Source organism: Pelecanus crispus, chromosome 26 (assembly GCF_030463565.1).
Source record: "Pelecanus crispus isolate bPelCri1 chromosome 26, bPelCri1.pri, whole genome shotgun sequence".
In the NCBI taxonomy this organism is placed as follows: Eukaryota; Metazoa; Chordata; class Aves; order Pelecaniformes; family Pelecanidae; genus Pelecanus; species Pelecanus crispus.
Genome location: NC_134668.1, coordinates 1266246 through 1280563, shown reverse-complemented (window position 1 = coordinate 1280563; position 14318 = coordinate 1266246). Strand labels below are relative to the sequence as shown.

Genomic DNA, 14318 nt, shown 5'->3' with positions numbered 1-14318 from the left:
GGGCACGCGGCTCCCGCCGCTCCCCGTCCCTCGAAACGCCGCTGCGGCCCGGCCGAGCCGCGTTCAGAGGAGGAGGCGCTGGGGCCGGGGCTATTTTTATTGGACCCGTCGTTAACCGGCTGTTCCCTAACCGGGAAACCAAAACGGCGGAGCCCGCGAGCAGCTGACATTTCCACCCGGGAGAAGGGAGCCGCAGCGGCGGGCGCTGCTTGCAGAGGCGGGCGGCCCGCAGGCCGCTGTGCCCCGCCGGGGCCGGTCCGTGTGCCGGGACCCCAGGCGCTGGCCGCCGCCGGCGGGAGGGACGCGGGGAGCCCCGGGCCCGGCCCGGGGGACCGCGGGGAGCCGGGGCAGCGGCTGGGCCGCGGGCCCGGCCCGGGACTACAACTCCCATCGTGCCCCGCGCGCCCCGGGACTACAACTCCCATCGTGCCCCGCGCGGGAGGCGTTGCCCCCGCCCCGCCCCCGGGCCGTGACGCGCGCGGGTTCCATGGCGACGCGGTGACGTCGCGGGCGGGGTGAGAGGTCACGGCGGCGGCGCCGGTGCGAGGGCAGCGGAGCCGCGTCCCGGCCCCGGTCATGGCGGCCCGGCGGCTCCGCGGCGCCTTCCAGTTCGGGGCGCGGCAGCGGCTGCGGGCCGCGGCGGCCCCGCCCGGCAGGTGAGCGGCGGCGGCGGCGGCCCGGGGGGGGTGGCGGGGCCGGAGCGGAGCGGGGCCGGAGCTCGGAGGTCACGCAGGGCCCGGGGGCAGCGGCGAAGGCCGTGGGGCGGGGACGGGGCGTCCGCCGGCACGGGGCGGGCCCCGGGGGGCGATCGGGGCCGGGGGCACCGGGCAAACCTAGGGGAGACCCCGGGGGGGGACCTTGGGACACGGAGGGGACCCCGGCGGGGAGCGGGGGCCCGGGGCGCCGGTGGCCACGCAGCGGGGGGGGGATCCTGCGGCCCTGGCAGTGCCCCTGGCCCAGGGGCCACCAGCAAAGGCCCCGGGGCGGGACGGGGGGGACCCGGTGCCCGCAGGGGAGCCCGGGGCCTCGACCGGGGCCTGACCTTGGCCGCAAACCGTGCGTGGGGCGAGTGTCACCCCCGCGGGGGCCGCGTCCCGGGAGCGGGGCCACGTCCCGGGAGCGGGGCCGCATCCCGGGAGCGGGCGCGAGGGCCGGGCAGGTGCCAGCACCTTCTTCTCGGGTCAGGAACGACGTCAGCCGCATCGGCGGGGTCGGGCGCCGGCGTCGCGGTTCGCTCCGGCGAGCGGAGAGTTCCAGGAGACCTCAGGCCACCCTGCCGTGTCCCCCGCCGGCACTGACCTCTGCGCCCGGCCGTGCTGGGCGTGGGCAGAGCCGGCGGCCGCGCTGCCAGCACCGCCGTCACTCTTGCCAGCTCAGGGCCGGCACCGGGCGCTCGGGGACGCAGTGGGTCTCGCGAGCCCTGGGCACCTGGCTGGGCCGGTGGCACGGGAGCGGCCGCAGTGGCGTGCCACAGCACCTGTTTAGGAGCCAGCTCTGCTGAACCCCATCACAGCGTGTGTACGGCGGCAAGTGCTGCCGGGCAGAGCTGCGGTGGGAGCAAGGAGGGGAGCGATCGCCTTGGGGGCCGGCAGCACGGCTGCAGGGTCCCGGCCCTCCTGGGGACCCCCGGATCCGCGCGGCCAAGGGCCACAACCGGGGCTTGCGCGGCTCCACCGCACCAGCCCGTCCCTGGCGCTGCCGGCTATTCTGGGAGCTCAGGGGCTGCCAAGCGCCCCGGGTGACTCCTCTTGGCGCAGGAACGTCCCCTGGCTCCTGGGAGAAGCGGGACCTTTCTCCCTCGGTCACCAGTCGTGGAGGAGAGCTGGTGTGACCTGCGTGCAGGCACAGCTAAAAATACCCACGCTGTCCCGCGGGCACCCAGCGCTGCCAGTTACACTGCTGTGGGAGGGAGCCCGGTGGGGCCAGCCCTAACCCGGAGCCCCGCCGGCCCCTGGGTGGTCGGGGTTACGGCCCGCCACCGCGATGCAAAACCCATCGCCTTCCCGGGGGCTTGGCAGGGACCGGCTGCGGGGGCTCGGCCAGGCGGAACAGAGCCAATGGCGGCACCATGGGAGGACCCCGCTGCCGGCCCCGCAGCTCTGGGGCTGGGCGATGCGGCAGCCGGGACCCCGCTCCGAGGAGGTGGCGAGCGTTGTCCCTTCCCGCCGGCGGCGGCCGCACCATCCGTGCTGCACCTGAGGGATGAGACGGGGCTGGGGTGGGACACGGAGGAGGGAGAAGGCCTGGCCTGAGCAGGGCTCTGTGCTGCCGCCGGAGCCCAGGGAGGGCTGGGGGGGTAATGGCAGTTGTCCCCGCTCGGCCGGTCCGGATTAGGTGTCCCCGAGGTCAGGTTTCCCCGGCCTTCCTCTTCTTGTGCAACGGCGGTGCTGGCAGCAGCCGTGGGACGCCGTGCTCGGAATTCCCCGGCCTCTCCCCACCGGGGCCGATTCCCATACTGGGAGGGACAGGGGCAGGTCTGGAAGGGGTCCAACGTCACCGCTGTCTTGCGGGGGGCTGCCCCATTCAGCCTGGCAGCTCCGCTGCCCGGTGCGGTCCCGGTTCCTCCGCTAACGCCCGTCTCCCGCCCAGACACACAGCCCTGTGCGGCCTCCGGCTCAGCCGGCTCAGCCGGCCGGTGAGCGGTGCTGAGTGGGAGCCCCGGAGCCAGCCCAGCCGGTCCTTCCTCAACCTCACCAACAAGCGGAAGGAGTACTCGGAGCGCCGCATCATCGGGTAGGTGCGACGGCTTTGCCGCCGGCCGAGCAGCCAGGACCCCGCGGCCCCGGCTGCAACGCCCGCTCTGCCCCCCACCCCAGGTACTCCATGCAGGAGATGTACGACGTGGTCTCCAACGTGGAGGACTACAAGAACTTCGTGCCCTGGTGCAAGAAGTCGGTGGTGGTCTCCAAACGGACGGGCCACGTCAAGGCCCAGCTGGAGGTGGGCTTCCCACCCGTGGTGGAGCGCTACACCTCCATCGTCACCCTCGTCCGTCCCCACCTCGTCAAGGTGAGCGCGGCCCCGGCGCGGCGGCAAGCGGCCCGGTCCCGGCCGGCTCCTTCGGCCCCCGCCGTGACCAGCTGCTCCCATCCCCAGGCTGTCTGCACAGATGGACGCCTCTTCAACCACCTGGAGACGAACTGGCGCTTCAGCCCCGGCATCCCCGGCTACCCCCGCACCAGCACCGTGGATTTCTCGGTAAGCCCCTGCTCCGGCGAGGCCGGGGGAGACGGTTCCTGCTGCGGAGACCTGCCCACCCGCCGCGGGCTCACGCCGGCCGCTCTCCTCCCCAGATCTCCTTCGAGTTTCGCTCCCTGCTGCACTCCCAGCTGGCCACCGTCTTCTTCGACGAGGTGGTCAAGCAGATGGTGGCAGCCTTCGAGCGCCGGGCAGCCAAGAACTTTGGTCCCGAGACCCGCATCCCCCGGGAGCTCATGTTCCACGAGGTTCACCAGACGTGAGGGCGGCCCGGCCACCGCGGACTGTGCCAGGGCCTCGGGGCCGCCCGCCCTGCGCCCACCTTCCTAAATATTTATTTGAGTGCATCTCTGCTGCCGTTGCCTCAACTTCCCTCCCGGCCCCGGGGAGGGGGAGAGGTGATGCTCCCGCAAACGCGGGACGGGCACTGCCGTGAGCCCCGCCCCCAGCCCCACTGCAACGCTGTGGGAGCTGCGTCTCAGCGCTGGACTCCCTGGTTTTGTAGCTGATTTTTGGTTTTAAGTTTTGTTTTAAGTCTTGGGAGCTCTTTTTTTTTTTCCTTTTCCTCCCCTTTTGTTCCTTTTTAACTCGTCTGCAAGACCAGAGGAGCCTGGCGCCGGGACAGCTCCTGCGCCGGCCATGCCTGGGCTCCGCCACCTCGCTCCGGGAGAGCGGGCGGAAGGTGGGCGTTCGCTGCGGGGGGAGCCCGGCCGGATCCTCCCGGGGAACGTAAGAGACGGGGAGAGGCAGCGAGCGGCCAGGGAAGGACCAGGGCTCCCCCCTTCCTCTCCCAGCTCTTCCAGGAACAAAAGGGAAGGAGAACGGCAGAGGGAGGAAACCCCAGTGGGAGCGGAGCTGCCGTGGCCGGGCACCGGAGCCGAGCCCCGGCAGCGCCCGCTCCGCCATCGCAGTTTGCACAACTCACACGCACAGGGCAGGGGAATGGGGCAGCTGGCGCTGCCCCCCACCCCCTGCCACCCCCAAGCCCCCCCCCAGCACCCACTGCAGGCCAAGGCGCCGGCACCGCAGGGACCAGGACCCGTGGCCGCCCTGTCGGCATTCCTCCGGTTCCAGCTCACCTTCCCTTACCAGCAGCGGTGGGACGTGGGGGGCTCCAGCTCCACTGGGCCAAAACGCCCACCCAGGGCGGGCAGGGGCCCCCTGAGCCACCGGCTCCCCCCGCCCCGTTCCATCCCCGGCACCAAGGGCACCGTGGCCTTGCCGCCCAAGGAAAGGCTTTTACGGGCCAATAAAGAGCATTTGCCAAGGGCGAGCAGCCTCCTGGTCCTCATTCGGCAGCCATGGGAGAGGGGAGCTGGGGGGCTGCGCGCCGAGACCCCCCCAGACCCCAAACTGGGCTGGTACCTGCGGACACCACCGAGGCCGACGCTGCCGAGTGCCACCGCGCCGGCCGCAGAAGGGACAAACCGGGGCCTCCAGGCAGCTCCCCCGGGCGGGGTGGGGGGGCACCCCATATGCCCCCTTAAATCCTCCAGCAGAGCCCAGGGGCCGGGGTCCTGCCCCGCGGGCCCCCCCGTGCTTTGTTAATAAAAACATTTATTTTGCATTTTTGTCGTTGTTTGTACAGAAGTGCCCGATACCTGCGAGGAGCCGGGGCCAGCACAGGGTTGAGGGTTGGGGGGGGCTCAGCTCCGGCTGCCGGGGGGCATCGGACACGGGGATTCACACAAACACGGGGGCATGGGCTGGGGCGGAGTGTATCGAGTCCCTGCTTGGGGGGCGGGGGGGGCTGAGACATTTGTTCTTCGCCTGCTGCCCCACGGGGCAGGGGGGCCTGGACAAGAGTCTGGCCTGAACCCCCTCGGGGGGTTTTGCGGCGTTGCGGGGGGACGGGGAGCGGGACCCCCACGGCCTCGCCGGTGCTACCTCCCCCCAAGCCCAGCAGCAGGGGAGCCCAGGGCGGGGAGGGGGGGGCTCCCAGTGTGCGTGGTGCTGCTGGGGAGTGGGGCGGGGGGCACAGGGCCTGGGGGGGGACAGGGAGCGGGGCCGTGGGGCAGGGCAAGCCCGGGGCTGCCTCTGCCCCCTCCCAGGGCAGCAGGGAGGGGAGGGGAGCGGCGGCGGGGCAGGGGGGGGCTCCGCTCGCACCACAGGAGACCCGCAGCCAGTGCCCGAGGTTGGGGGGGGGGGGGGGGGGGGGGTTCAGTGCCGAGTCCGTCCAGGGCCCGGCACGGCAGCGTTCCCTGGGGAGCAGCGAGCCGCAGCCCTGTCCCCGTCCCTTCTTTACCCGGATTTGTAGCCCACGAGCTGCATGAGGCCCTTCGTGCTCATGGACTTGGGTCTCTCCAGGGGGAAGCCCAGCGCCCGGCTCCAGATGAGCTGCGAGAGGACGCCCAGCGCCCGGGAGACCCCGAAGAGCACCGTGTAGTAGTTCATCTCCTTCATCCCGTAATACTGCGGGGCGGAGAGGCAGGAAGAGGGATGTTAGGGGCAGGACAGCCCCATGGAACAGAGTGAGGGGACAGCTGGGAGCCCCCCACCACGGCTCTGGGGCAGGGATGGGCCCCCGCGGGCTCACCTGCAGCAGCACCCCGCTATGGGCGTCCACGTTGGGCCAGGGGTTCTTGGCCTTGCCCTGCTCCAGCAGCACGTTGGGGACGATCTTGTAGAGCTGGGCCACCAGCTTGAACATGGGGTCCTTTGGCAGGTGCTTGAGGGCGAACTCCCGCTGGCAGGTGTAGCGGGGGTCCGTCTTCCGCAGCACTGCGTGCCCGTAGCCCGGCACCACCTGCAAGGGCGAGGGGTCAGAGCCCGGCCCCGCCACGGCCCCAGGTCCCTCGCCCCGGTGAGGGCTGGACTCACCCTGCCCGAGTTGAGCGTGTTCCAGATGAAATCCCGCAGCTTCTCATCCGACACCTCCTGGCCCAGCTCCTTCTGCAGGTTGGTCAGCCAGAGCAGCACCTCCTGCGGGCCACGGCAAGCGGAGAAGGGGGTGAGAACAGCAGCGGACGGACGGACAGACAGACGGACGCGCAGAGGTTGCCCACCTGATTGGCGAGGCCGTGCAAGGGCCCGGCCAGCCCGTTCATGGCGGCGGCGAAGGCGAGGTACGGATCGGAGAGGGCGCTGCCGACCAGGTGGCTGGTGTGGGCACTGACGTTTCCCCCCTCATGGTCGCTGCAGGGGCGGAGGGGGGGTGTCAGGGGCTCCCCCATCCCGAGAGCCCCCGCAGCCGCGGGTACACCCCCAGAGCATTTTGGGGGGAGCCCATGATGTTCCCAGCCTGGTACAGCCCTGCCCTGGGGCCGCCCGTGGCCCCGCGCCGGGTGCCCGGTGACATCCCCAGAGCAGCCCGGGCACGTCCCAGGACACGGCCCCATCCCTGGCCCCGGGGCTGGGAGCGGGGCCGGGTCTCCGGCTGCTCCGGCAGCGGCTGCTCCCTGGCTGCTCCTCCCGGCCCCATACCTGTGGATGGTGAGGTAGAGCCGCATCAGCTCGATGAACTGGGGGTCGGTGTAGCCCAGCATATTGGTGAAGTTGTGGGACCAGTCGAGGTTGGGGTCGATGGCCCCGATGCTGCTGCCCTCGCGGTACAGGTTGCGGTAGATCTTTGCGGCAACGCAAGGCAGCTTGGCGATCAGGTCCATGGCGTCCTCGTAGACAAACTGCGACAGGCGGGGTAAGACGGGGCAGCCGTGGGGCGCGAGCCCCCGACCCCCCGCACCCAAACCTGCGCCCGCGCCCCAGCCCAAGATCAGAGTCGGGGTGGCTGAGCCCCCGCCACACTGCACCGGGACGCCCGGCCCCGCCGTACCTCCCAGTACTTGACACGGTGGATGCCCTCGGCGTAAGCGCGAGCGAACTTGCTCTCGCTGTTGAGGGCGGTGATGGCGGCGCTCAGCTGGGACATGGGGTGCAGGTTGGTGGGGAAGTTGTCCAGCATGGTCACCACGTGGGAGGGCAGCGCCGCGCGCCGGGCCCACTCGCGGGACAGCCAGCTCACCTGCGGCGGGGCACGGCGGGCTGAGCGGCAGGGCGGGGGGCCGGCAGCCCCCGCTCCGGCAGCCCCCGCCCCGGCAGCCCCCCCACGTTACCTGCTCCTGGGTGGGCACCTCTCCTGTCACCAGCAGCCAGAAGAGCCCCTCGGGCAGCGGCTCCTCTCCCCCCACAGCTTTGGGCAGCAGCTTCTGGCACTCGGGGATGCTGTACCCGCGGAAGCGGATGCCCTAAAGAGCCCGGCACAAGCGTCAGCCGCCGCGACGGCGCCCGCAGCAGGTGGGTGCCCGAGCAGGGCGGGATCGAGCCCTACCTCATCGGGATCCAGCACGGAGGTCTCGTACACCAGTCCCTTCATGCCCCTCATCCCGCCGTACACCTGGAGACGGGCAGGAGGAGACCGTTACCGGTGCGGCACAGCCTGGCAGCCCCGGCGCGGCCGCGGCATCCCCCCACTCACCATGTCCACCGTGATCTGCCCGATGGCCGTGGTGCCATGCTGCTGCCTGAAGTTCTTGATTTTCGCCTGCTCCTTGGGGATCATGCTAGCGAGGACATCTTTCAGGTTCTGGGAATAGGGGAGGGGGGGACGACCGTGAGCCCTGGCACCCACGGGGGGCCGAGCGCCCGCTCCCCGGCACCGCAGAGGGGTGACAGCAGCAGGGGCTCCTCTTACCGTAGCGGCGCTGGCGTGACGGGCGGCGAAGAGGACGCACGGTGCATTCTGCGGAAAAGCAGACACAGGGACTTAGTGTTACCGGGGGAGAGCCCCACTGCGTGCCCCGGCTGCCCCATTTCAGGGGGGTTTAGCCATACGAGCAGCCCCCAGCCCTGGAGAACATCCCGGCCCGCCGGAACATCCCCAGCCTCCCCGGAGCGCGGCACAGCTCCCGCAGCAGGAGCCGCCCCGTGACTCCGGCGAGATCCTGTCTCACAAGGATGCCGCGCCCGGCAGCTGCGGTAGCTTCCCTCGCCCACGCGTGCCGGAGATCAGAGCCAGGCAGGTTCAGCCGGGCCGGGCGGCGCAGGGCCCCTCGGCGCCGCATCGCCTTCATTCGCATCGCGCTCATTCGCGTCACGCACGACGCCGGCCGCGGCCAGACCCAGAGCCGCTGCAGAGCCGAGTGCTGCGCCGAGGAAACCCGGCGGCGGCCAACGCGGCCGCATTTCCCTTCCTGCTCTGAGGAGCGCGGAAGCTGCCGGCACGAGTGTAGCCGGCGCTGCTGGCAGAGCCCTGCCAGGTTGACACCGCTGCGGTTTTCCTACACCAGGGCTCGACAGGCGCTGGGGAAACCGATCTTTGTTCCTTGCCCACGCGTGGCAGCCACGGGGACTCCGGCCGGCGGGAACGCCCTGATGTAGCCGGGAAGCCTGGGCCGGGCAGCAGCCCTTGGCCCTGGCAGCACCCTGCCTGCGGCGGGGACACGGGGCTCACCCGCGCCCGCTCCCAAACACCCGGGCGGGCAGCGGAGGGGGCAGAGGGGACCGGGAGACACCTGCCCAGCGCCGGGGCCACCGCCGTGCTGGGAAGCCACATCCATACCCGGCACGCCGTGCCTTCCCCCGGCGCAGACCCTGGGGCCACCCTCAGCACGGAGCTGCGGCAGCACCTGCGGCACAGGCGGAACGTGACTTGCTTTTTCCACTGGCTGACGGGGGGGACGCAGGGGGGAGCAGCACCGCAGCAGCACCCAGCACCCCACAAGCCCCCAGCATTGGCCGGGGGGGGACCCCAACGCCCTGAGCGCGGCTGGAGCCGGCTGCCCGCTCTGGGCGACTGCACCACGTCCGTCCGCAACAGGCAGCACCCGGGAAGGGAAAATGCCGGCGGGAACAATGGAGGCGGCAGCAGGAAGCCCAAGGTCAAGGCGGCCGCTGCCGCCGCCGCCGAGCCCCCGCCGCAGCCGGTGTCACCCCGTTTCGGCAGGCGCCCGCGCGGCTCGGCCCAGCTGGGCCGGGCTGTCACCGAGACGCCGCCGGCTCAAGGTCACACTTGTTGGCGGTGACACCGAGCGCCGGCTGACGGGGCTGGGGCAGACCCAGGCGCTGCGGGACGCTGCCGGGTCCCCTCGCCGCGGTTTGGGGGCGCGGGAGCCCCCCACCCCGGGCAGCGCCAGCCGAGGCTCAGCGGAGCGGTGGCCGCGGCGCCTTCGCTCGGGCCGCGGGGAGGAAGAGGAGGGTGGCAGCGGGACGGCGGGGGGGGATTAGGGCGCAAGCCGGCGGGGTGGCCCTGGCTGCGGGGGCAGCGGCCCCCCCCGGGCGAGCGGGGCCAAGTGGGGCATCACAACACACCGGGCCCCGGTTCCCAAAATAACGCCCGGTCGATAAAGACGCCGCAGCGGCCGTTATGAAACGCTGGGGCCGCGGCCAAGGCAAACGGCCCGGGGGGGGGGGGCGCCGGGGCCACCGCAGCCCTGCACCGATGCTCGGACCCCCCCGGGGGTACCCCAGCCCCCCAACCCCGCCCCGGCGGGGTCCCCCCGCTGTGACCCTGTTGCCCTCTACAGCACCAGGCCGCTGGGGAAGGGCGGGGTGGGGTGGGGGGCGGATGGGGACCCCCGGCCCCTCCCTGCCGCTACTGCCAGGCCGGAGCCCCCGGGGCTGGCGTGAGGCCCCCCCCAAGCCCCAGCGCAGCCCCGCAATGGGGTAGGGGGGGCAGTGGGGCGGGGAGACCCCCACGGGGGGCTGCAAGGGGGCGGGGGCCCCACGGGGAGGCTGCAGCGGCGGCAGAGGCGTGGGCCGGGCACGGAGCCCCCGCGGGGTCAGGCTCCGGCGAGGTGGGGGGGGGCTCCCGGTGGAGGCGACACCGGTACCCGCGCCCACCACGTGCTGCCGCTGCGGCGCGCGGCCCCGCGCCCCCCAGCCCTGCGGCCCCTTTAAGGCAGCGCCCCCCCCCCCCCCACACGTCGCCCCTTTAAGAACCGGCCCCCCCCACACCCACTTCCCCCCCTCTCCCCCCCCCCCCCCCGCGGCGTCGCCCCTTTAAGGCGCGGCCGGAGCGGGGCGGGCGCCCTCACCTTGGGCCCGCGGAGGCGCGCGGCCGCCCGGCTGCTGGCGGCGAGGAGCGTCATGGCGGCACCGGGGCCGGGGCGGAGCGGGGCCGGGCGGGAGCGGGGCCGGGGCCGGGCGGGAGCGGGGCCGGAGCGAGCGGCGGCGGCGGCGGCCGGGGGTCCTCAGCGCGGCGGGCGGGGCGGGGCGCGGCAGGCGCGCTGGTTATTAGCATAGCCCCGCCCCTTCCCGCCCTCCCGGGGCCGAGCCGCTCGCCATTGGCCGCGCCGCGCGCCGCGGGGCGGGGATAGGCAAATAGGGCAGCGAGGGGGCGAGGCCAGGCGATAGGTGGCCGCCGCGTTCGCCTGATCGCGGCCTAGGGTGGGGCGAGGCGGCGCCCCGCCCTTCCTCGTGACGTCACCGGCCGCGGTGCGTGACGTCACGCCGCTGCGTCACCCGCGCCGGTGCTTCGGTGTCGCTCGGCCGCGGTGCAGGGCGGCCCTGTGACGTCACCGGGGCGCGGGGCCCCGCGCTATGAGGTCACCGGGGCCCGTGATGTCATCCCCCGCTCAGCCGCAGGGGCGCGAGGTCGCTCAGTGACATTGCCCTGGCTCCGCGGTGACGTCAGGAGCCCGGGACAGGGGGCGGGGCCCGGCCGCAGGTGACCGGCTGCGCTGACCCCAGGCCATTGCCCCGGTGGCCCCGGCGCCAGGCGGTGGCTGCGGCGCACGGGCTGGGCGGCACCCGAAGGCACCGGGACCCCCACGGCACCCGCTCTGCCGGGACCGGGTGACACCGGGCACGCCTCCGTCCCAAGGCCGAGCCACGGCTGGTGTCCGCAACACCGCGTCGTGCCGGTGATGCCGGAGCCCGAGGCGCCGCGCCGGGCTGCCACCAGCGTCTCTGCCCGGGGGTCCCGGGACCCCCAGCCCCGCGCCCAGCCCCACGCGCACAGGAGCGAGACCTGCCCTCGGGTGGGCCCGCGGCACGGCCGCCGCGCGGCGCCTTTATTGCCTCCAGCAGGGAGGGGGGTCCCCAAAACCAGCCCCGGATGCCCAACCAACCCGCCCCAGTGTCCCCCACCGCGTCACCCGGCTGCGGCGGAGGAAGGTCCCTGGCGCTCAGCCTGCCCACTGAAACGTCCCGGCAGGAGCGAGGACGCGGTCCCGGCCCCCGCGGCTGCCCCGTGAGGAAGCAATGCCAGTGTTCCGGTGACCCCGGCACTGCGGCTGCAGCAGACAGACAGTGAATAAATAGGACAAAAGCACCAGACTGGGTGAGGCAGCATCTGCGCCAGCTCCGGAGCCGCGGTCTTCCCCGGCACGTCTGTCCGTCCCAGCGGGGGCGGCGGGGACGGCGAACCAAGAGGTAGGGGATGTCTGGACGGAGCCTGGCGCCGTCCTGGTCCCGCGAGGCTGCCGGGCCGGATCGGCACTATCCTCCGGAGGCAGCCGGGGCCGTCTGCGTCACAGCTCGTCGTGCGGGATGTGGAGCGCGTGGTCGCACAGGTCTGTGGTGACAAAGGGCAGCACTCTCAGGACGCAGCAGAGCCCCGTGGGACCCCTTCCCGGTGGCACATCCCTTCCCGCTCGTCCCCGGCCGCCGCCCGCCCGCAGCGTGGGGACGAGCTGTGCGCGGAGCGCATGGGCGCAGCCGTGACCCGCACCGGGGGACACCGGCACTTCCCCTTCGCTTTGTTCGGTGGTTAATCAGAAATACAGCTGTTTGGACAGAGCTGCCGGCCTGGGACGGGCAGGGTGCAGGCAGCAGGAGCCCGGCTGGAGCAGGCTGAGCCCCAGGAGCAGCCGGCAGCACCGCAGGACCCCCGGGGATGGAGCGTTTCCTCTGACGCGCGTGCCAGGTACAGAAGGGACCTGCCCTGGCCCGACCCTGCGGTGCAGGTAACGAACGTGGGCCACGTTCATTAATAAGGAAGCACAAAGGTCGCGGCGTGCCCTGACCCCGGTGTTTGCGAGCTGGAAATAGCCCTGTGGTAAGGGAGATGCCGCGGGGCGGGAGCTCGGCCATTGGCTGTGCGAGGAGCCCTGTGCCGGAGCGGCCAATGGAGCCAGCGCGGCAGCTGCCCTGGCTCGGCCCCAGGCAGCGTGTGCCTGGCCGGGCAGAGCATCCAAAAAAAGCAGGCAGCTCCAGGGCCAAGCACCAGGCTGGCAGCGCAGGCAGCAGGGGAGGCGCACCCCAGCGCCAGGCTACTGGAGACGGGGTGCTCTGCGGGGGCTACGGGATGTCGGGATTTTGAGGAGGGCAGCACTGACGGAGCAGGTCCGACCCCCCGGGCAGCAGGGAGAGACCTCCTCCCCGGCACAGCCCAGCCCGGCTCACCCGTCCGCTTGCTGCAGAGCCGGTCCTTGACGTTGTCGGCCTCGTGGGAGAGGAATTCAATAAGTTCATCCTCGTATTCCTCAGCGATGCTCTCGCACTGCAACGCGAGCCGCCCGCAGGTCAGCTGGCAACCGCACAGGGCTGGGTGATGCTGACAGCACCCGGGCGAGCCGAGCCGAGCCCCGTGCACACCCACCCCAGCCCGGGAGCAGCCTCCTTCCCTCCAGCCTCAGGAAGAACCCGGGGAAGCGGCCGGGAGCTGCCGGTGGGACCAGCTCATCCCTAGAAGGGCCGCAGCTGCCCAGCGCAGCGGGTCCCACCACCCAAAACCTCCGCCGAGCCCTCGCGGCCCACCACAAGGACCCAGTCCCCACACGCACCGCAAACTTCAGGCTAGAAGCCACGTCTCCATCAATTTTGACCCCGGAGAGGTCCATCTTGGTCCCATCATGGGAAATCACCCGGACGTAACTCTTACGGTGCGTGGACGGATCCACTTTTTCCCCGTATTCTTTCATCTTCTCGCACACCCGCTCCAGCAGCTCGGTCAGATGTGCCTCTGACCGGGCGTAGGGCACCTGCGGCACGAGCATGAGATCAGCGGGGTCAGGCCTTTGAGCGTGACAGCAGAATGGGAACGCTGGGACACCGCCTGTCCCCGGGAGCAACGAGAAAGGGTCCGACGTCTCCACGGACGCCCTGAGAACGCCGCGGGGCTGTGCTGGCATCAGGCAGTGGAGGAAGCTGAGGCATGGGAGCCGGGGTTCACCCAGCCTGCGCAGAGCCCCCAGCGCGGGTCCGATCCCTCCCTCGTCTTCCCCCCCGTCTTCGACGCGCAGCTGCTGCCCCCGGTCAGGCCGGGGGGCTCCGCCGCAGCCTCCGCCCGCCCCGGCAGCGCCGGTCCTTGCAGGGAGACGTCTCACCTCCACGACTGACTGGCTGCCGTCGGGGTTGATCCGGAAGGAGCCCATCTGGATGGTTTTCCTGGGGTCAACCTGGGCGATCTCCCACTCCAGCTCGTCCACCAGCGCCCGGCACGCTGCGGGGGGACGCAGGCGTCAACGGCCCGGAGCTAATGGCGTTGCCTGACCCCGCACCAGCTGCTAGCACTGATGGACCCACGGCTGCCCAAAGCCGCTGGGATTAACTGGGGCAACTGGTGCTGCCGGCAGACAGCGCAGGGAGTGGGTCCCTGCAACGCCCTGTGAGCCTTCGGGAATGGCTGCCTGTCCCCTAGCAGGGACGGGCAGCAGCAGCCACAGCACAAGCGGGTGCCAACGGCCGCCCCAGCCCTATACCATTGTCCCGGCCCGCCCCGGCCCCGCCGTCCCGGCCCACCGCACCTCCGCAGTGCAGGTCCTGGCTCCGGCGGGCGCAGGCCACGGGCAGCAGCGCAGCCAGGGCCACAGCCAGGCAGAGCGCGGATGGGATGCGGCCCCTCATCCTCACGGCTCTGCTGCACGGCGACCTGTGGGCACGGGCGGCTCCAGTGCTGGTGGCCCCTGTGTCCCCACGCCCCCTCCCCCTGGCAAGGCCCGTCCTCAGCGGGGCCTCGTCAGCCCCCCGGGACCCCCGGCCCCTGCAGACCCCCGCTCTCTGTAGCCTTTGTCCATGGTGTCACCCCCAGACCCCCACCAATCCCCATCCCCTGCAGGGCCCCCCCGTGCCCCTGGACACCACGGGGACCCCTTCCCTACAAGGCTGAGTCCAGTGGCCCCTATAGAGCCCCCCGCCCTATAGGGCCTTGCCCAGAGCCCCCTCCTCTATAGGACCTTGCCCAGAGCCCCCCCCTCGAGCCCCCTCCCCTATAAGGGCCTTGCCCAGAGTTCCCTCTACTA

General features: G+C 72.2%; 3 protein-coding genes across 3 annotated transcripts; 1 reads left to right on the top strand and 2 right to left on the bottom strand.

Annotated features, from left to right (window-relative positions):
- Window positions 1-576: 576 nt before the first annotated feature.
- COQ10A (coenzyme Q10A) lies at window positions 577-3726 on the top strand. The gene is made up of 5 exons (XM_075724912.1): window positions 577-656; window positions 2590-2733; window positions 2817-3009; window positions 3097-3198; window positions 3294-3726. The coding sequence occupies exons 1-5, from the start codon at window positions 577-579 to the stop codon at window positions 3459-3461; spliced, it is 687 nt and encodes a 228-aa protein (XP_075581027.1). The 3' UTR covers window positions 3462-3726.
- A 1636-nt stretch (window positions 3727-5362) lies between these two features.
- On the bottom strand, window positions 5363-10223 carry CS (citrate synthase). Its single transcript, XM_075724911.1, has 11 exons — window positions 10170-10223; window positions 7829-7876; window positions 7613-7720; window positions 7466-7531; window positions 7251-7382; window positions 6971-7159; window positions 6622-6821; window positions 6204-6333; window positions 6019-6120; window positions 5735-5944; window positions 5363-5610 (listed from the first exon to the last, which is right to left on the bottom strand). The coding sequence occupies exons 1-11, from the start codon at window positions 10221-10223 to the stop codon at window positions 5440-5442; spliced, it is 1410 nt and encodes a 469-aa protein (XP_075581026.1). The 3' UTR covers window positions 5363-5439.
- Window positions 10224-11606: 1383 nt separating this feature from the next.
- CNPY2 (canopy FGF signaling regulator 2) lies at window positions 11607-13923 on the bottom strand. Its single transcript, XM_075725071.1, has 5 exons — window positions 13824-13923; window positions 13404-13519; window positions 12861-13058; window positions 12481-12577; window positions 11607-11650 (listed from the first exon to the last, which is right to left on the bottom strand). The coding sequence occupies exons 1-5, from the start codon at window positions 13921-13923 to the stop codon at window positions 11607-11609; spliced, it is 555 nt and encodes a 184-aa protein (XP_075581186.1).
- Window positions 13924-14318: the final 395 nt, after the last annotated feature.